This window comes from Micrasema longulum, unplaced genomic scaffold (assembly GCF_059751315.1).
Source record: "Micrasema longulum isolate JH-2025_06_02 unplaced genomic scaffold, ASM5975131v1 h1tg002908l, whole genome shotgun sequence".
In the NCBI taxonomy this organism is placed as follows: domain Eukaryota; kingdom Metazoa; phylum Arthropoda; class Insecta; order Trichoptera; family Brachycentridae; genus Micrasema; species Micrasema longulum.
In genome coordinates this window covers 185,119-206,673 of record NW_028280027.1, presented here as the reverse complement: position 1 = coordinate 206,673, position 21,555 = coordinate 185,119, and the positions used below count along the sequence as shown (strand labels likewise).

At 33.6% G+C, this 21,555-nt stretch overlaps 2 protein-coding genes across 5 annotated transcripts; both read left to right on the top strand.

Moving 5' to 3' along the window:
* The first annotated feature begins 720 nt into the window (after positions 1–720).
* Positions 721–6,824, top strand: LOC148271381 (uncharacterized). Its single transcript, XM_088241461.1, has 3 exons — positions 721–837; positions 3,466–4,152; positions 5,490–6,824. Exons 2-3 carry the CDS (start codon positions 3,483–3,485, stop codon positions 6,794–6,796), a joined length of 1,977 nt encoding a protein of 658 aa, XP_088097587.1. The 5' UTR covers positions 721–837; positions 3,466–3,482; the 3' UTR covers positions 6,797–6,824.
* Positions 6,825–9,866: 3,042 nt separating this feature from the next.
* Positions 9,867–19,260, top strand: LOC148271380 (uncharacterized). Of its 4 annotated transcripts, XM_088241462.1 has the most exons (4): positions 9,878–9,985; positions 12,934–13,635; positions 14,025–14,120; positions 18,000–19,260. In XM_088241462.1, the coding sequence occupies exons 2-4, from the start codon at positions 12,966–12,968 to the stop codon at positions 19,136–19,138; spliced, it is 1,905 nt and encodes a 634-aa protein (XP_088097588.1). In that variant the 5' UTR covers positions 9,878–9,985; positions 12,934–12,965; the 3' UTR covers positions 19,139–19,260. The 4 variants fall into 4 exon arrangements, 3 of the variants coding, with proteins under 3 accessions (XP_088097591.1, XP_088097588.1, XP_088097590.1); XM_088241465.1 differs by lacking the exon at positions 18,000–19,260 and having other exon boundaries at positions 9,867–9,985; positions 14,025–14,199; XM_088241464.1 differs by lacking the exon at positions 14,025–14,120.
* Positions 19,261–21,555: the final 2,295 nt, after the last annotated feature.

Sequence of the window (21,555 nt, the reverse complement as noted above, 5' to 3'; positions counted from 1 at the left end):
TCCCTTTCCGCACCTAATAGTGCATAGGGCACTGCATTAGTACACGAATCACAGCGTATCTTGATCATTTTTGTTACATGAAGGTAAGATGGTCAGTCTTACGCTTCTGGTACCAGTCCAGGGACTATGAAATATTCTGATGTAAAAACACCCTTTAAATAAATATTTCATATCAACTATGTCGAAAATCGAATTCGAAACCTCTCGCATGGTAGGCAAACGCGCTGACTAATGGTGTAATGCACCTGAGGCCACGTCTTGTATTTAGGTCACGCATGTAAAACTACAATCAGCTGTTATTGTCTTCATATTTCAAATCGGATGATTGATGATTGGATGTGGATTTCAATTTTATTATGATTAAGTACACAAAAAAGCCAGCAGCAGACACATTAACAAACATCACTTTATAGATGAATGATGCATTTTATTATTTAATATACACTTTTACCTATAGGTACCCTTTACTTTATCTTTTATCTGAGCCGACATAACTACAAAAAACAAAAAAACATTTTAGTCCAACCTTCACACGCGTCTTCTAGTGCTCACTACGTCATTACTAATCAGTAATGACTTATCACTCAATAATTCACTTGTTTGGAAATTACTACTTCATTCGTTTGGAACAATTACTTATTCATTCTAATGAAATCAGTAATTGAATGCATTTGATTATTTTCATTCAAATGAAACATCGCTATTCACAACGCATTTTGTCTGTGGTTTAGCTGTCAAGCGCTACGGACGCGTTCCTGTCTCGTGGGTTATAAATTAATCAATTACAATTTTATTGGACGATCAAACAAAGTTTTAACCTACAAAACTACGTAAAAAGTAAGTAATCATTCGAATATGTTGAGTATTTGATTTGTAGCACCGCATCAGGCCACGGGCCCCAATTACAGTGTTGAATTACACTCCGGCTTGAGTAATTCTCAATTAGTTTTTTGTGCTCTCACCGGGAATCAAACCCGGCACTCCAGAGGCGAGCGTCTTAGTTAAAAGTGAATTCTTCTGCTGCTTTCGTCTTCCCTGGGAGTACTCGGCCCGCGGGCACCGTTGGATGATCTGACAAACGATGCTCGCCCTAACCATAGACAACCGTCAGTTGCGTCTTCTTCTTCTTATTATTCGGGAATAAAGCTATCTGGTGATATAAATTAAAGTCGCAGTGTCGGTTGACATTATATTATTGCTAATGGTGGCCTTTAAACTTCTGAACGGGTTAATTTACAATTGCATTTTGAAGCGCCCAAAATAATATGTACCGAGCGGCTATTTAAGAGCTAGGCAACACAGACCATTTGTTCTTTCAGAATCCGGGACAAATTTGCCGTTGATGCCAGTGGGTAAAATGATCGGTCTGTTGAACCGCCTACCGAGAGAGGTGGATCTTTTCCATGCTGGGATTACCAGCTTTAGACTCCTAGTCTTTCTTATTTTACATGTAAATAAATATTGATGTCTATTACACCTGATGGTGCATAGGGCACTGCACTGGTTCACCAATCGCAGCGTATCTCGATTATTTTTGTTACACGAAGGTTAGACGATTAGTCTTAAGTTTAAGGTATCAGTCTAGGATCTATGAAATATTCTAGTGTGAAAACACCCTTTAAAATAAATATTTTATATCAACCAAATCGGGAATCGAACCCGAGACCTCTTGCGTGGTAGGCAAACGCGCAGACCATTATGCAACGAGGCCTACATGTCAATTACAATAATAGTATTATTTGGCCATTCGGATCTTTAAATCACACCTTGGTTTTACTACTATAGCCATTGATTTTACGTTTGGCTTTTCCATGAGCCGTTTACAATTTTTTATACGATATAAAATTTTTGCTTGTATCGAGGTGGATAAAAAATACAATTTAGTGTGTGAGAACGAGAACCCTGGCCGAGTGATTTCAACTCGATGGTTACTTTTAGGTAAAAATTCTTAAGGAAATCGGATGGGAATTAGTCGGCCTCGTAGTTGACGCGTTCGCCTACCTCACTTGAAGTCCCGGGTTCAATTCTTCGGAAAGTAAACAAGAAATACCGATTTTAAAGGTTTCTGGATTGGCACCTTCAGCGTAAGGCTGATCACCTTTCCTTCACTTTACAGACGCTATGCGCTGCATCTAGTGTACTACTGCAGTTCCCTATGCACCATCGGTTACAGGTAGGGGTGGAAGGACGGTGGTGATAAGTTTTAGCCCACAAACCGTCTAATTTATTAAACTGAGATATTGTTATTTTTATTACTTTTACCACCAGATCTATAAAGTTTATTAACAGAAGGTAATGCAACTAAGGTCCGATAGATTAATTAATATTATAAGTCAATAATCAGTATTGAAAACAAAAATATTTAATAAATAATCAAAAGGCCTTAGATTATAATAGGAGATGAACGACATTTTAGAAATATTTAGTAACTTAAATATTTAATTACCATTAATTTTCGTAGAATTTATTATTACATACAAAAACCTATATACCAAACATAATTGGTAAACTAAGTGATAATGATAGTAAAGCCAGCCCATCACTGCCTAAAATATCTAAATAACCTGTTATAATTATACTTTTTTCTTATGAAGAAAATGGAATTGTAGGACAAGTTTAGTGCCTGTGTAGGACGTCAAAAAAGACCTTTAATTCCAGAATCATATGTGTGTACTTTTATTATTTTAAAAGATAACGTAGCCTTTATTTTCACAAATAAACTTTGTACAACAGGCAATTGACGTTGGGTCACACCACATAGACAATGCCAATTCCTTTACATATAAAGGTACTGAAATGACTAATGATAACAATTATAGTACCGAGATTAGAGCACGGCTATCGGCAGCAAACAGATGTTATTATGGTTTGTTTAAACATCTGGGATCCAAATTGCTCACTAGAAAAACTAAGACCATTATTGACAAAACTCTCCTCAGACCGGTCATAACATATGGTGCCGAATGCTGGGTTATGACTAAAAGAGATGAAAATATGGTATTAGATTCGAAAGAAAAATATTAAGGAAGATATTTGGTGCTGTCAACCTAAACGGAGTGTGGAGAAGGTGGTTTAATCATGAATTAGAGGCACTGTATGGCGAACCCAGCATTGCACAATTCATCAAAATAAGAAGATTACAATGGTTGGGCCATGTGCACAGAATGAATGATAACCGCATCCCAAAAAATATTATTCATACCACTCCGGAAGGAAGACGAAGCAGAGGCAGACCAAAATTAAGATGGCTTGATAATGTGGAAAGTGAAATTAGAGCGATTGGCCGGCGAACTGGAAAAGAGCCGTGGGGTGCAGGTAGGAATGGAGACAATTTCTGGAGGTGGCCAGGAACCACAACAGGCTGTAGCGCCACTGATGATGATAAGTTTTAATTTAAAAAAATATATATTTGATTAATTTTTTTATATAAATTATTTTCATTATTTTAAGGGTATTTATTTGCAGAATAAATTAGCAAAATTATGGACGTCGCTTCCGAGAATGTTAAAGCTGAACCGGAGACGAGCGATGTAGATGATGATAATCTCGATACTGAGGAAAAGATATCAAGGCCTTACAGAAGCGAGGAGCCAGGTTTTTCTACCGTGAAGGCTGAACCGGACACTAGCTATATTGAAAGAGATGTTCTCCATACTGGGAAAAAGGCGCCATGGCCTCACAAAAGTGAAGATCTAGGCGTTGCTACCGTAAAAGCTGAACCGGGGACTAGCTATATGGAAAGAGATATTCTCCATTCTGGGCGAAAGCCATCATGGCCTCACAAAAGTGAAGATCCAGGTGTTGCTACCGTGAAAGCTGAACCGGGGACTAGCGATATTGAAGAAGATGTTCTCCATACTGGGAAAAAGGCGTCATGGCCTCACAAAAGTGAAGATCTAGGTGCTGCCACCGTGAAAGCTGAACCGGGGACTAGCTATATGGAAGGAGATAGTCTCCATACTAGGCAAAAGGCGTCATGGCCTCACAAAAGTGAAGATCTAGGTGTTGCTACCGTAAAAGGTGAACCGGGGACCAGTACTGACCGGCCTATGATAGCCAGTAATATATTTAGCCACACGGAAACGGACATTGATTATCCTGACATTAAGCAACAATGTTTGGAATCCTCTTGTAACAAGGAAACTGCCCCAAGTAAGTAAAACTCCCTTCCACATTATCAGCTCTGAGATTTTGCATGTGAACTATAGACGATGGTATTTATTTATTTATTTGTTTTATAAACATAAACGGCAAATCTGCCTTTTACAAACATTTATAATATTAACATATTTGGCTTAAATTTTTTTTTTAAAAAAACATGTATTACCTTATACCCAAGATTTATAAAAAAATATGATTAAACCAAAAATTTAAAAAGATAACCTAATAATTATATAGCATAGTCAGTAGAAAGTTTCAATAATAAAACATTCTACAGTTAAACAACAAGAAAATCTTAAGTAGGTACTGTTTCACACAGCTAGGCAAAGTGAACAAAAAACTGTAAATATATATATATATTATGAAATGCATGAATAAATAAATATAATTATCATTCACCATCTTTGAAAAAGTTCAAAAGGTTTGTTCTATAGGAACAATACCCTACACTAAATATATCAGATACGTGGGAATAACTATTGCCGAGTTCATGAAGTCTATTTAATATGGCAATTCAAATATACACTGTCCGTGAATTGTTGCTACAAAACGGTGGCACCTGTCTAGTCATGCTTCCAGGCACCCTGAAGTTGATGAGAGATAATAGTTCAGGGCAATCCCATATTGAATTTACAATTTTGAATAAATTTAAAAGGTCTATAATTTTTCTTCTATCGTTAAGTTTTAACAAATTTAATGTTTTTAGTAAAAAATCGTAATTTAAAAATTCATGACTGATTCTAAGTTCAAAATTTATATACTGTAAGAACTTTTTTTTGGACTCTCTCAATAGAATTTTGGTGACAGTTGTAGTAAGGAGTAAGGAGTCCATATTGTAGAGTTATACTCTGACTGGCTTCTCACTAATGAAGTATACATCAACTTCAAAGTGCCTATGTTTTTTAATTCCTTAGTCACACGTAACATGAAGCCTCACATTTTTAGAGATTTACTAGTTATATTATTTATGCGCCTACTAAAGGATAATTTTTGATTAAAAACGTTACCCAGGTCGCGCACCTCAGAAGATGCATAGTTTTTTTTTTACATAATATTGCGTGGCAGCAAAGTTGTATTATTAATGCCACGTATCACAAATATTACTATAATGAAGTTTGTGGAAGCCACAGCCTTGGGCCATCTATCCTAAAAAGTTGAGACGTTTCTAGCTTCCTTGAGCCTTATAGAGTCGCTAGTCACAAGCTCGTTTTATTTGAAAAATAATTCTACTTTTTATCTGTATTTATTTTAAATCCAACGAAAAAATATAGAAATTATAATAATATCGGTGGAAGAAGTTTCATACATTATTGTTGTTTTTGTTTCAGGTTTACAAGCAAGCCAGAAATATTTCACCTGTACAGTGTGTCATAAAAGTCTGAATAAGAGTTGTTTAAAACAACACATGTTAACTCATACCGGCGAGAAACAATTTTCATGCTCAGAGTGTGAATATAAATCTTCTCAGAAAAGTCACTTAAAATCACACATGTCAAAGCATACCGGTGAGAAACCATTTTCATGCCCAGAGTGCCAATTCAAAAGTTTTCAAAAATATACATTAAAAACTCACATGTTAACTCATACTCGTGAGAAGCCATTCTCATGCTTAAAGTGCCCGTTGAAGTTTTCTCAAATAAGTACTTTAAATCGTCACATGTTAACTCACACTGGTGAGAAACCTTTCTCATGCTCAGTGTGCCAATACAAGTGTTCTCAGAAAAGTTGTTTAAAATCACACATAGCAACTCATACAGGCGAGAAACCTTTCTCATGCTCAGAGTGTCAATTTAAGTGTTCACGCAAGCGTAATTTGAAATTACACATGTTAACTCATACTGGGGCGAAACCATTATCATGCTCAGTGTGCCAATGTACATTTTCCCAGAAAAGTTCTTTAAAATCTCACATGTTAACTCATACCGGTGAGAAACCATTCTCATGTTCAGAGTGCCTATTTAAGTGTTCACGCCAGCGCAATTTGAAATCACACATGTTAACTCATACTGGGGCGAAACCATTATCATGCTCAGTGTGCCAAAATAAATTTTCACAGAAAAGTTCTTTAAAATCTCACATGTTAACTCATACCGGTGAGAAACCATTCTCATGCTCAGAGTGCTTATTTAAGTGTTCTCATAAATGTACTTTAAAATCTCACATGTTAACTCATACTGGTGAGAAACCATTCTCATGCTCAAAGTGCCCATTGAAGTTTTCTCATATTGGTACATTAAAACGTCACATGTTAACTCACACTGGTGAGAAACCTTTCTCATGCTCAGAGTGCCAATTGAAGTTTTCTCAGAAAAGTCATTTAAAATCACACATGTCAACTCATACAGGCGAGAAACCATTCTCATGCTCAGAGTGTCAATTTAAGTGTTCACGTAAGTGTGATTTGAAATCACACATGTTAACTCATACTGGGTCTAAACCATTCTCATGCTCACAGTGCCAATTCAAATGTTCTCGGAGAAGATTTTTAAAATTACACATCTTAAGCCATGCCATCAAAAAATCATTCTCATGTTCAGATTGTGGAAACACGTTTCCTGAAAAGGAGGATTTAATTCGCCATTCGTTAAATCACGTTGGTGAGAAAGTTTTTGAAGTGAAATTACTAAATATATAAATTTAACTAAACTTTGTTTGATCAGTGACTATTAATGTTATTTATTTATTATGAAATTAATTATTTATATCCTTTATAAACTATTGATCATAACAGCTCTTAACTAAAAATGATTGGAAAAATTATAATTCAACAATATTTTGAGTTTATTCAATTTTTTGTAGACAAGGACTGGATTCAACTTCCTGGGGAGCTGTTCATATTAAAATATTACATCAGGGGTTAAGAACATTTAAGATAATGTAACATGGGTAGTCTGGACATTGACAGGGCTTATGACCTGTCATTGGCTGATTTAAGTAGCCACTTTACACATTGTGTAACATTCTTTATTTTGCCCATATTTGAACATCCAATATTCCTTCAATTTTTTTTCAAAAGGAAAATGAAATATTTGCGTTCTTATGATTTACCCAAATATTTCATTTTGAAGGCTTTTTTTAACGAGTTGTAAATAACTTACCATATGGAAATAAAATCGAGTTGGGGTAGAGTGGGGTTCGAACCACGGACTTTTGGTCTGTGAGTCTGAGACACTAACCATAGGACCACAACCATTCTTTTATCTGTTGATGTTTGTGAAGTTAAAGAGCTGAAACATTTATTTATGCGGGTGTGATTCATCTGATTTAATTATTTTAATGTTCATCATCTCTGTTGTAATATTTTCATATTAACAGCTCCCTAGGGAGTTGAATCCAGCCGCTGTCTACAAAAATTTGGACAAACTCAAAATATTGTTGATAAACCCACCTGGTTCATGAAGAAGTATAGAAATTGAAAACAAATTTTAGGTGTTGCCTGAAAAATTGTTTATTTATTTATTTATACATCAACGGTTCAAAGAACCTTTTACAAAAAAATAATGATTTACAGAAATAATCACAGCAGTGTACAAAAATCATGTAGTACATTGTATCAAATAATAGAATAATTAAAACTAAACAAATTAGTAAACATATAATGCAAAAAGTTAAAAGAAACATAACAAAATACATAACAAAATTGTAAATTCAATATGGGATTGCCCTGAACTATTATCTCTCATCAACTTCAGGGTGCCTGGAAGAATGACTAGACAGGTACCACCGTTTTGTAGCAACAATTCACGGACAGTGTATACTTGAATTGCCGTATTAAATAGACTTCATGAACTCGGCAATAGTTATTCCCACGTATCTGATATATTTAGTGTACGGTATTGTTCCTATAGAACAAACCTTTTGAACTTTTTCAAAGATGGTGAATGGTAATTATATTTATTTATTCATATACAGTTTTTTGTTCACTTTGCCTAGCTGTGTGAAACAGTACTTATGATTTTCTTGTTGTATAACTGTAGAATGTTTTATTATTTAAACTTTTTACTGAATATGCTGTATAATTTTTAGGTTATTTTTTGAAATATAAATCTTGTATAATTTTTGGTTTGATTTTTTTTATTTTTATAAATCTTGTTTTTAAAATTCATGTGAAAAAAATGTGTGAAAAAAAAGGAAAATGTTAATATTATAAATGTTTGTAAAAGAGGAGGAAAGCAATTAGAGTCATACTTCGACCGGTTTCGAGGTTACTGAAGTTCCTGATAAAAATACACATACTGAAGTTCCTGATAAAAATATATTGAAAGGCCCCGAAGGGCCGCCAAGTTAACATATGCCGCGTTACGTCGGTAACAATCCTTATCTTTACAATTAGATAATATTTTACCTTTATTATTATTATTAGTATGAAAAGCTGGCGTAATATTGTTAGGTAAAATTTGAGCAATATTAATAGAAAATGAATTAATATACAAATTTCTACTCCAATTCTTATTATTGTTAGAAATACTTTGGGAACTATATAAGTATTTTTTCCTATAGTTTATTTTATGTTTTTTATTCAAAATATTATCAATTAAATTTGGCTCATAACCATTATTAAAAGCAATACTCTTTTCTTTTACTTTCCTTTTTATTTTATTTTTTTATTAAAGAAGGTAAAAACATGTACAGAAAATATATAAGGAAAAATAATGAAACCCACTAAACCGCAAAACCGGCTGTCAGCAGGTTTCTTATTTTTCATTTACAAAGAGAAACGTTAGAGAAATTATATAAATTTAAATTAGTAATAGAAACATTATTAAGAACTAAAAGCATACCTAATTTTCACACAAATTTTAATTATAAAAATTGAAATAGATGACATTAAATGATAATCAATATAAAGCTCTGTTACACATTAACCATTTAATTATTTTTTTCTTAAAATCTTTCTCAACATTTTCTTTTAAAATGATCTTAGGAATCTTATTAAAAATTTTAGTAATTGTATAAAGAAGTGTTCTTTGGCCATACTTGTTTACAAACCTCGGTACTGACAAGCTTTCGCGTTGTGCTAGCCTTGTATTATGTGAATGTAAATGCCTCTTCTGGTAGTAACTATCAAATCGGTATCTAGAAACAAATTTGAGCCATAGAATAGCATTTACGGACAGGCACCCTCGCTTTTTAAAAAGTTCGGGTACCTTTTCTTTATCAAGTCTAGGTGATCTGTTAACTAATTTAAGAGCCGGGGTTTGTATTTGAAAGATTGAATTTTTTTAATGTTGGTTTTACAAGAAAGGCCCCAACTGGTTATACCGTATTTTTTTTTCTTTGCTTTTATTTTCTTTATATATATGCTATATATTCCATAAGTGCTATAAAAGGAATGGCCCACTCTCAGACGCTGAAGTATTTGCGGGCATTTTTTCCAATTCATGTTAAAGTTTAATTTTAAGATGTATTTTGCTAAAGCACATTTTTGTAATTATATTTTTATGTAAATAATATATGTACGAAAAATAAACAAATAAAAAAAATGCATTTGAATAAATTCATTTCTTTAAAAAATTACTTATTCATTCATTTGGCACAACTACTAATTAATTCGTTTTGCAGAGTTACTAATTCATTCATTTAATCCAATTACTAATTAATTGGAATGAATTACTGCATTTAGACTTTCATTCAAATGAATTTAGTAATTAATTGCATTCGATCATTTTCATTCGAATGAACCATCGCTATTCGCAATAAATTTTATCTGTGGTATAGCTGTCAAGCCGTACGGACGCGTTCGTGACTCGTGGATTATAAATAAATCAATTACAATTTTACTGGACGATCAAACGAAGTTTTAACTTACAAAACGCCGTAAAAAGTAAGTAACAATTCGAATATGTTGAAATGTAAAACATATGCATTTGATTTGTAGTACCGCATCAGGCCACGGGCCCTAATTACAGTGATGAAACACCGGCTTGAGTAAATTCTCAATTATTTTTTTGTGATCTCACCGGAACCAATCCAGAGGCGAGCGTCTTAGCTAAATGTGAATTCTTCTGCTCCTTGCGGCTTCCCCGGGACAAGTCGGCCAAATGTAACAAATGACGCTCGCCCTAACCATAGACAACCGTCAGTTGCGTCTACTTCTTATTATTATTCGGGAATAAAGCTATCTATTGAAATAAATGAAAATCGCAGTGGCGGTTGACATTATATTATTGCTTGTGGTGGTCTTTAAACTTCTGAACGGGTTAATTTACAATCGCATTTTGAAGCGCCCAAAATAATACGTACCGAGCGAACACAGACCATTTGTTCTTTCAGAATGCGGGACAAATTTGCCGTTGATGCCTGTGGAGAGAATGATCGGTCTGTTGAACAGCCTACCGAGAGAGGTGGATCTTTATCATGCTGGGATTACCAGCTTTAGACTCTTCCTCTCTACTATGTGTAGTAACAAATATTAGTGACTTATTTGTCTTTGTTTACTATTGTTTTCATGAACCTTAATAATCTATTGTGCTTTTTTTAAAGGTATTTTTGTTATTACCCGATTATATCATTTATGCACATTGGAATTGGCGGTAGTGCTGTGCTGTAGTATAAGGATGTTAATTCATCATCATATTTTTTAAAAAATGTGTTTTCACACTAGAATATTTCATAGTTCCCGAACTGGTAAATTAAGCGTGAGACTGATCATCTTACCTTACCAAAAAATAATCAAGGTACGCTGCGATTGTTGTACCAATGCAGCATGTGACTGAGGTCCATAGAACGGATGGAGCTGTTGGTTCCCTAAATTTTACCGCTAGAATATTTAAAAAATCCTAAATTTTTCGATTAATGCAACTAAATATGTAACGGAGTCGACAAACAATCAATCTAATTTGTAAATGTGACGAAGACACCCCCACCGCACAACCATTCCCTGCTTCGGACAAAAGCTAACTGCGCTTGGGATCTAAAAAATTTCAGCGCATCGCGCTATCCTTGAAATAAGCAGCGAATTTATACAGTTCCAAAGAGGTGGGGCATATGGTATTAAAATTCTGAGTCCGCGCATGCGCAGTCTAAATTTTCAATGATTCTGGAAGCAATGTCAAAAACCGTTCCAAATTCATTATCTCGTTATGCTGTATTGTGTTTTAACAAATTAAGGACTTGAATCGCTTGACCCAACCGAATGTTGTCTATTGTCGCTAAATATAACTCTACTGCGGTATTATAAGAGCACAAAATCGCTTGAATTGTTTTTTTTCTTACAATTATTCGAATAAAATAACATAATATTTTAGTTGACCGATTGTAGTCTGTCAATTTGTTTATATATTTACAGAATCCGATTACGCTATTAGTGAAAATCTATTTTAATTAAATATAGCAGACGTGGAAAATATATATCCAAATTTAAATAACATGTGTAATTGTATTTTGGAATCTTTGATAGTTAAGAGTTTTGCATCGCGAACGTGTGCCGAAAAATATCTTTATTCAAAATGGTAAACCTATGCCGGATTTTCAAATAATAACAAAAACAAAATCATGTGGCCGAAGTTTTTCGAATTCCGTATATACGAAAACTTCGTGGATTTGTGGTTGTGGACAAGTGTCAAAATTATATTGTTGGCCGTGTGTTTTATTCTGCATTAACAATTTGAATACGTGGAATAAACAAGAATTTTGTGATTTAAACAATCTCATTGAATCTGCAAAAAGACACGAGTGTTCCTAACGTCATATCGATTCATGTTTTAAACTCAATCGTTTCAATAAAGAAAACGGAATAGAAACTTGTTTAAGTGAACAACATAAAATAAACATAAGTCCCATGGATTTGGAACTTGTGACTAAATAAATTGATGATGCTAATAAATATGTTTTTTGGGAATAAATAAATTAAAAGATAAACGAATATATATTTTATAAGTAAAATGAGTGTTTCCGTTTTTATGATATACCTCCCTAAATATTTTAATTTTGGGGTTAATTTTTTACGAGTTGTAATGCATGGTATACTGGACTTATGTACGTATTTATGTACATTTTGGATATGTATGTACATATTGCTTCACTAGCCGAAAATCTCACCGCACGCCCCTGCAATGCGGTGCCCTATGCACCATCGACTACAGGTAGGGGGTGGAATGATGATGGTGATAAGTTTCAGCACACAAAATGCGTAATTTATTAAACTAAAATATTTTTATTTTTATTACTTTTTCCACCAGATCTATGAAGTTTATCAATAGAAAATGATGCAACTAAGGGCCGATTGTTAATTTAATATTATATGTCAAGAATCAGTATTGAAAACAAAAATACTTAATGAATAATCAAAAGGCCATAGATAATAAAATAATCGAAAAATATGACCCTCGGTAGTCCGTGTCGTCAACGAAGATGTACGTCATTTTAGAAATATTTAGTAACTTAAATAAATAAATACCGTTAATTTTTGTAGAATAAATTAGTAAATACAAAAACCTGTATACCAAACACGATTGGTAAACTAAGTGATAATGATAGTTAACACAGTGATAGCCATTCGATTGCCTCCGGCGATGACAGATCATAAGCTCTGTAAATACCGATACTTCAACATTCTTAAAAGTTTTACCTCTGCTTAAAATATCTAAATAACCTGCTATATTACTTATGAAGAAAATAAAAGAAAGTTTAGTGTCATTGTAGGACGTCAAAAATGATCTTTAATTCTAGCATCATGTGTGTGTACTTTTATTATTTTAAAAGATAACGTAGCTTTATTTATTTTTTTATTATATATATTTTTTTAATGTAAATAATTTTCTTTATTTTCAGGGTATTTATTTGCAAAACAAATTATTAAAATTATGGACGTCGCTTCCGCGAATATTAAAGCTGAACCGGAGACTAGCGATGTAGATGGTGATAATCTCCATACTGGGAAAGGAGCGTCATGGCCTTACAGAAGCGAGGAGCCAGGTGTTGCTACCGTGAAGGCTGAACCGGGAACTAGCTATATGGAAGGAGATATTCTCCATACTGGGGTAAAGACGTCATGGCCTTACAAAAGTGAAGATCCAGGTGTTGCCACCGTGAAGGCTGAACCGGGGACTAGCTATATGGAAGGAGATATTCTCCATATTGGGGTAAAGACGTCATGGCCTTACAAAAGTGAAGATCCAGGTGTTGCCACCGTGAAGGCTGAACCGGGGACTAGCTATATGGAAGGAGATATTCTCCATACTGGGGAAAAGGCGTCATGGCCTCACAAAAGAGAAGATCTAGGTGTTGCTACCGTAAAAGCTGAACCGGGGACTAGCTATATGGAAGGAGATATTCTCCATACTGGGGGAAAGGCGTCATGGCCTTACAAAAGCAAAAATCCAGGTATTGCAACCGTGAAGGCTGAACCGGGGACCAGTACTGACCGGCCTATGATAGCCAGTAATATATTTAGCCACACGGAAACGGACATTGATTATCCTGACATTAAGCAACAATGTTTGGAATCCTCTTGTAACAAGGAAACTGCCTCAAGTAAGTAATACTCCCTTCCACATTATCTGCTCTGAGATTTTGCATGTGAACTATAGATGATGATATGTAGAGGACTTCAACTCAAGTTGCATTATTTTTTACATAATATTGCGTGGCAGCAGAGTTGTATTATTAATGCCACGTATTAAAAATATTACTACAATGAAGTTTGTGGAAGTCACAGCCGTGGGTCATCTATCCTAAAAAGTTGAGACGTTTCTTGTTTCCTTGAGCCTTGTTGATTACTTCACAAGCTCGTTTAATTTGAGAAATTATTCTACTTTTTATCTGTATTTAAATTTCGTTATTCAATAAACCAACGAAAAAAAATGTAATAGTAAAAATATGATTAAATGAGGTTTCGTAAAGTATTCTTGTTTTTATTTCAGGTTTACAAGCAAGCCAGAAATATTTTGCCTGTTCAGTGTGTCAATATAAAAGTGTGAAGAAGAGTCATCTAAAACCACACATGTTAACTCATACCGGTTAGAGACCATTCTCATGCTCAGTGTGCCAATATAAATGTTCTCTAAAAAGCTCATTAAAATCTCACATATTAACTCGTACCACTGAGAAACCATTCTCATGCCCAGAATGCCAATTTAAAGGTTCTAATAAATCTAGTTTAAAATCTCACATGCTTACTCACGGTGAGAAACCATTCACTTGCCCAGAGTGCCAATTTAAGTGTTTTCATAAAGGTAGTTTAAAATATCACATGCTAACTCATACCGGTGAGAAACCATTCTCATGCTCAGAGTGCCAGTTCAAATGTTCTCGGAATGATAACAACGCCAATTTAAATGTTCTCAGAAAACCACACATTTTAACTCATACCGGCGAGAAACCATTCTCTTGCTCAAAGTGCCAATTCAAATGTTCTCGTTTGAGAACGTTCGGGTACTTTAAAATATCACATGTTAACGCACACCGGTGAGAAACCGTTCTCATGCTTGGAGTGCCAATTTAAATGTACTCAGAAAAGTAATTTAAGACATCACAGGTAACTCGTACACGTGAGAAATCATTCTCATGCTCAGAGTGTCAATTTAAACGCTTACTAAAAAGTTCCCATTGAAAACGCTTATCATGCTCAGAGTGCCAATTTAAATGTTCTAGGAAAGGATCTTTTGAATCGAACATCTTAAGCCATACCGGCGAGAAACCATTCTCATGTTCAGATTGTGAAAACACGTTTACTAAAAAAGAGGATTTAATTCGCCATTCATTAAATCTCACCTGTGAGAAAGTTCTTGCAGTGAAATTATTAAAAATGTAATTTTTTATAATTAAAGTAATAATTACATAACTGAATGATGAAAGAACGGCTAAAAAGATTTATGATGCGAATGTTTCTGGTTGTAGAAGTCGAGGAAGGCCGAGAAAGACATGGCATGATCAAGTACAACAAATTCTTGAAAGTGGTCATGTGAAAAGTCGGAATAATCGACGTGCGTGCATGAGAAGATGTATGAATGTGAAGGAAGCAAAGGAAGTGTGCCAGGACAGAGTGGTGTGGCGTTCTATCCTCTCTGCCTACCCCTCTGGGGAAATGGCGTGATGGTTAGTTAGTTAGTTAGTGATTACATAACTATGTTTTATCAAATGTAAATTATTATTGTCTTGAGAATGAATTGGGTTTATCTTTCTTTAATTTTCTAAATATCTAAATAAATAAATGAAATAAGGTAATATGGAAGTCTAGGCATATTTACAGGGCTTATGACATGTCATTGGCTGGTTTAAGGGGCCACTTTACACACTGTGTAACATTCATCATTTTGCCTATGTTTTAACATCCATGTATCTTCAATTCTCCCATCTGTTGACTTCAGTCAGGTTAAAGAGCTGACACCCTCTTTGTTGCGAAGAGATTATCTGATCGAATTATTTCGCTTACTATGCAACGCCTAACAACGAGTTTCCAATTTGTAAACTTCTTGTACCAGTTGGTTTTATTACAACATTTTGAGTGCGTCCAAATGTTCGAGGGGGTCCAGTCTTTAGTTTACAAACATTTAGACAAACTCAAAATATTGTAACCATATCATCTTTATTTTTACATCAATGAAATACTTAATAAGTAAATTAATTGCAAATAAGTCAATATATACATCTTTTTGCGTGATCCTGTGGAAATTGGATTTGTTCCGACGTTTCGGCTACCATTGCAGGAGCCATTTTCAGGGTAAACTATGTGTTGTAACGTCCTTTTGTGAGGAGTGTAAAAAAATGTCCAGATTTTCTTTTAAAATAATAGAACGTCAACACTCAACGTTTCAACATTTTTCAAAGATTTACAATAAAAATTAAAAATTTAATTATAAAAAAAAATTGTGCGTTTATTGGTTGACAGCTACGCTCTGTGCATTGTTGTAAGACAATGCAAAAAGTAAGCCGAACAAATAATTGCAGATCAAACTCCTCACGAAATATACGCCATTCACCAGTGTCGCTCAACCAGTAAAGATGAGAATGTCTCTAAAATGAGGACAATAATTATGTCCGACCTTCCCACCAGATGTGTGAAGATTCAAGATAAAAATAAGATTCAAAATTTAAATAGTTTCGGAGCCTCAATAATCACTGTGTATTTCTAATTAAAACACGTAGACCGGGTAATTGCAAAATAACAAAGGCATCTCTCGAAATTACAATTTTATTTTTACAAGCAAAAAATATTATACAGTTTTATGCGTTCACCTAGCTAAATATACAACCTAAAAGACCAAATTGTCAAATGATTTAGAAAATTAAATTAAAAATGATAATAAATATTAAATATTTGATTCTTGACACCAATCATCCAGGTTAAATTATTTCAAACTCTTCTTTGTAGACATTCAAATATTTTTCGTATCAAATAGCCAGAGATATGGAAGATTCCAGTTTTCAAGGGTACCTACTTCTGGCTAAAATCTTGGGGCAAGCCCTCGCTGTTCGCGTCGTTCCTCTAAAGAATACTTCGACCCGTTTTATTGTCGAATCAAACTAGGATTTAATAATTTAGATTTTCTAGGTAGAAATTGACGTAAATTGTCAGGATTTAGACAGATGTAATGATAATCCATTATAAAGTTGGTAATGTACCATATATTATAAATATATTAAAAATAAAATAGCGTGTTTAGGAAGCCTATAATTATGGACTAAAATACCTCATTAGATTCTTTGTTCTGGCAAATTAAAACGACAATGCGATTACAAATTCAATTACATAGTACTTACGTGCCGTAAGGCCATGCTTCCTCGATAGTAAAAGGATTACATCCTTGATTTTGTCACGTTACACGTTTCCTCCGCTCCTCGCGGGCGATCTTTTCGTTTCAAGCAATCCACGGTCTAACGTGGTATTGCCATGCTAGAATCTTAACGAAGCAAAATATCATTTAGACTCGCGCTACTTAAATGGGGCAGGATGAAATATAGTCGTCACAGTGTTTCGTAGAATAAATATGTGATTAGTGAGTCAATGTCATTATTTTTACACGCCTCGCACTTCTTATTTTGAGAGGCTATTCATGTCTTTCCTTTTTTTTTTTTAATTTTTAAGTTCAGCCCTTCATAATATGAACGTATTTAGAACATGAATTCAATCTTCATTTTAAGTATCAGATTTAAAACTTCAATTCTTTGGTGATTGCTCGTTGGTAGTTTATGGAATCAAAGTTTTTAAAGGAATGGTGAATTTTTATCTTCGACTATTTTCAACGAATGAGGATAAAAGTTATTCAGCACTTAAATTTGCTTCAAATAAATCAAATGTAACAAGCTTAGTTTATGTACTAAATGTTATAAAATATTTGTATGTAACTACTTACCGACCTTTCTATGTCTACCGGTTTCGAGACGAACCCGTATTAAAATACGATATAAATATTGGATTAAATAAATGATTCTAAGTAAATGGTACAAGGGTGGCATAAACAAGAAAGAGGGTGTCATAAACACTTAAATTATCTATAGTTTATGGTCGTACGTTCACTGCACAAAGTATTAAATTCGGAGAAAAAATAATACAATAAAAATAGATAACCAGTCTACTGGACCAATTACCTGAAAAAATATCTCTCATATGACGCCAGGAATACTCACATGCTGATACTGGTTTAAAAACTAAATCATTTCTTCCCCCAAAACAGGCTAACGTAGTGGCCAGATTAAATATAACTTTGAAAAAATAAAATGCTTGTAATTATTCATAAAATAATTATTTTTTAGCTATTTTCTGCGCCCTCTTGTCAAAAAAGCTTATTTTATTTAAGGAATAATTTTTCGTTCGTAAATATACCAACGAAAAAATATAGAAATAATAAAAATATGTTTGGAAAAAGTTTCATACATTATTGTTGTTTTTGTTTCAGGTTTACAAGCAAGCCAGAAATATTTCGCCTGTTCAGTGTGTCATAAAAGTCTGAAGAAGAGTCGTTTGAAACTCCACATGTTAACTCATACCGGTGAGAAACCATTCTCATGCTCAGAGTGCCAATCAAAGTTTTCTCAAAAGGGTCATTTAAAATCACACATGTCAACGCATACCGGTGAAAAACCATTCTCATGCTCAGAGTGTCAATTTAAATTTGCACGTAAATGTCATTTGAAATCTCACATGTTAACTCATATCGGAGCGAAATCATTCTCATGTTTAGAGTGCCAATTTAAGTGTTCTCATGTAGGTACTTTAAAATATCACATGTTATCTCATACTGGTGAAAAACCATTCTCGTGCTCAGAGTGCCAATTTAAAAGTTATCGGAAAAGTCATTTAAAATCACACATGTCAACTCATACAGGTGAGAAACCATTCTCATGCCCAGAATGTCAATTTAAATGTTCACGTAAATGTCATTTGAAATCACACATATTAACTCATACCGGTGACAAACAATTTTCATGCTCAGTGTGCCAATATAAATTTTCCCAGAAGAGTTCTTTAAAATCTCACATGTTAACTCATACCGGTGAGAAACCATTCTCATGCTCAGAGTGCCTATTTAAGTGTTCTCATAAATGTACTTTAAAATCTCACATGTTAACTCATACCGGTGAGAAACCATTCTCATGCTCAAAGTGCCCATTGAAGTTTTCTCATATAGGTACTTTAAAACGTCACGTGTTAACTCACACTGGTGAGAAACCTTTCTCATGCTCAGAGTGCCAATTTAAGTGTTCTCAGAAGAATACTTTAAGACATCACATGGTAACTCATACAGGTGAAAAACCATTCTCATGCTCAGAGTGTCAATTTAAGTGTTCACGTAAGTGTCATTTGAAATCGCACATGTTGACTCATACTGGGGCGAAACCATTCTCATGCTCACAATGCCAATTCAAATGTTCGCGGAGAAGATTTTTAAAATCACACATCTTAAGCCATGCCAGCAAGAAATCATTCTCATGTTCAGATTGTGGAAACACGTTTCCTGAAAAAGAGGATTTGATTCGCCATTCGTTAAATCACGTTGATGAGAAAGTTCTTGAATTGAAATTACTAAAAATGTAAATTTTACTAAACCTTGTATGGACTATTAATGTTTTGTATTTTTTTCCATTATCAATTATTATATCCTCTATAAATTATTGATAAAACCAGCTCTTAACTAATAAAGATTAAAAAAATTAAATTTCAACAATATTTTTAGTTTGTCCAAATTTTTGTTGACAAGGACTGGATTCAACTCCCTGGGGAGCTGTTAATATGAAAATATTACAACAGGGGTTAAAAACATTGAGGACAAGGAAGTATAGAAGTCTGGGCATCTACAGGGCTTATGACCTGTCATTGGCTGGTTTATTTATTAATTTACACGCCCTATGGGCTTTCACATATTTTAGAAATTACATTCAAGTGCAGCAGTGAAACATGAGTATGTAAATTTAGTTAAAATTAAAGATAACATAAGAAAAGCTAAAAGATACAATAATAAGTAAAAATCAGGAAATGTATCAACATAGGTATATGGTACATAGAAAAATATTTAATAAATTTACATATGAAAACATACACGCATACATATACATACATATAAGTTTATACATTATTATAGAGATACATGAGAAAAAAAAAAAAAATAAAGAACAATATTCAGAAATTTTACACAAATTAATTTATAACCTTTTGAATACTTAACCTATATTTATATAAAGACAGACAAAATATATCAACTTCACCATACTCGTTACCTAATTTAAGTGGCCACTTTACACACTGTGTAACATTCTCCATTTCGCCCATATTTTAACATCTATATTCCTTCAATTCTTTCATCTGTTGATGTTTATGAAGTTAAAGAGCTGAAACATTTATTCATGCGGGTGAGATTCATCTGATTGAATTATTTAAATGTTCATCATCGCTGTTGTAATATGCTCATATTAACAGCTGACTAGGGAGTTGGATCCAGTCCTTGTCTACAAAAATTTGGACGAACTCAAAATATTGTTGATAATCCCACCTGGTCCATAAAGAAGTATAGAAATTGATAACAATTTTTCAGGCGTTGGCTAGTATGTAGTTAACATAATAGCAGGACAATGGCAGGTCATAAGCCCTGTAAATGCACAGACTTCTATATTACCTTATCTAAAATGTTCTTTATCTCTGTTGTAATCTGTTAAAATTCAACGCCTACCCTAAAGAGTTTATAAATAAGTTTCTTTACTGAGAATCTGTAGCTTGGAAGTAAAACACATGTTCTGAGACCGGTCGCCGTATTAAATTTTAATTTAGTGATTTTACATACGTGTATTCCGATAAATAAACTGTTAGTTTATTTACAAATACTAATTTAATTACATTTATAGTGATTATACTTTTTACCTCGTCACAAAGTAGTGTTATAAAAATGACGACAAACAATTTAGAAAAGTAAATATAATTTAGCAAGTATCAATATATCTTATTATATTAGAAATCAAACACTGATTTGAGTCTTCTGAACCCTTTATTTTATTTTTACAAATATAATAAATATAAAACCAAAAATCTCGTAAAAATTCGCCTTGTAAGGGTATTTTCAAACGAATGTGAAGATCAGATGGATTGAATGTCCTTATATAGTTATATAATTCAAGGTACTTAAGTAGAAAATAAAAATAATCTTATGAACTATAGAACTATAGTTCAGTAGACTCAAATCAGTGTTTGGTTTCTAATATTATAAATTTAAATATGGAGTTCTACAAAATAAACACCAAATCAATCAATAATATCAATATATCTTTGTAAAAAATGTGTTTTGTAATTTAAATTATGTTGTCATTTCTTAAAAATATAAAATTGTTGAAATTTCTATGTTTTACTCTTTTTTTTCCTTCTGGAAACGATTTTATTATATCGAATATATTTTCATTTAAACTTGGGAATATAATTTTTGTACACAGTGAAATATTTTTTCTTACTGTTTTTATAGACACCCTTATATTTTTAATCATCTTTGAAATACATTTTTTAATAATACTGAAATATTTTCATTGGAATACAATTTATACAGACACCTTTATTTTATACATTTGATAGTTTGATTGATTGATAGTTCGTTAATCCGACCATAGTTCGTTAATCCGACCTTCCGTGTCTAAGAGTGTCGTCTAATGTTGGATCAGTATACCGCTGATCGACCGGACCGCATATGACGTATGAACTCCGCGGCTGGGGTAGGGATCCGGACACCCCCCCCTGATTAAGGTTAATACACGCACGTGAACGGATGTTAACTGCTCATTATCTGTCCTCAAGTAAAATGTTTTTGAAGTTGTGACGGGACAGAAAATTACCGAAAGAGATTGGATGGATGAGTGAAGATTTTTCATAGGTAAGTATTTTTTGGACACCACAATGAATGGGCCACTGTGTATTTGTAGGTTTGTGGGTTTGTAGCTAGCCTCTGGGGCTACCATTTTTTGGTTTTTTGAGCGGGA

Coding starts and splice junctions, on each gene's coding strand:
- LOC148271381 (XM_088241461.1), top strand. CDS start 3,483: ATGGACGTCGCTTCCGAGAATGTTAAAGCTGAACCGGAGACGAGCGAT. Junction 4,153..5,489: donor TAACAAGGAAACTGCCCCAA/GTAAGTAAAACT, acceptor TTTTTGTTTCAG/GTTTACAAGCAAGCCAGAAA.
- LOC148271380 (XM_088241462.1), top strand. CDS start 12,966: ATGGACGTCGCTTCCGCGAATATTAAAGCTGAACCGGAGACTAGCGAT. Junction 13,636..14,024: donor TAACAAGGAAACTGCCTCAA/GTAAGTAATACT, acceptor TTTTTATTTCAG/GTTTACAAGCAAGCCAGAAA. Junction 14,121..17,999: donor ACACATGTTAACTCATACCG/GTTAGAGACCAT, acceptor TTTTTGTTTCAG/GTTTACAAGCAAGCCAGAAA.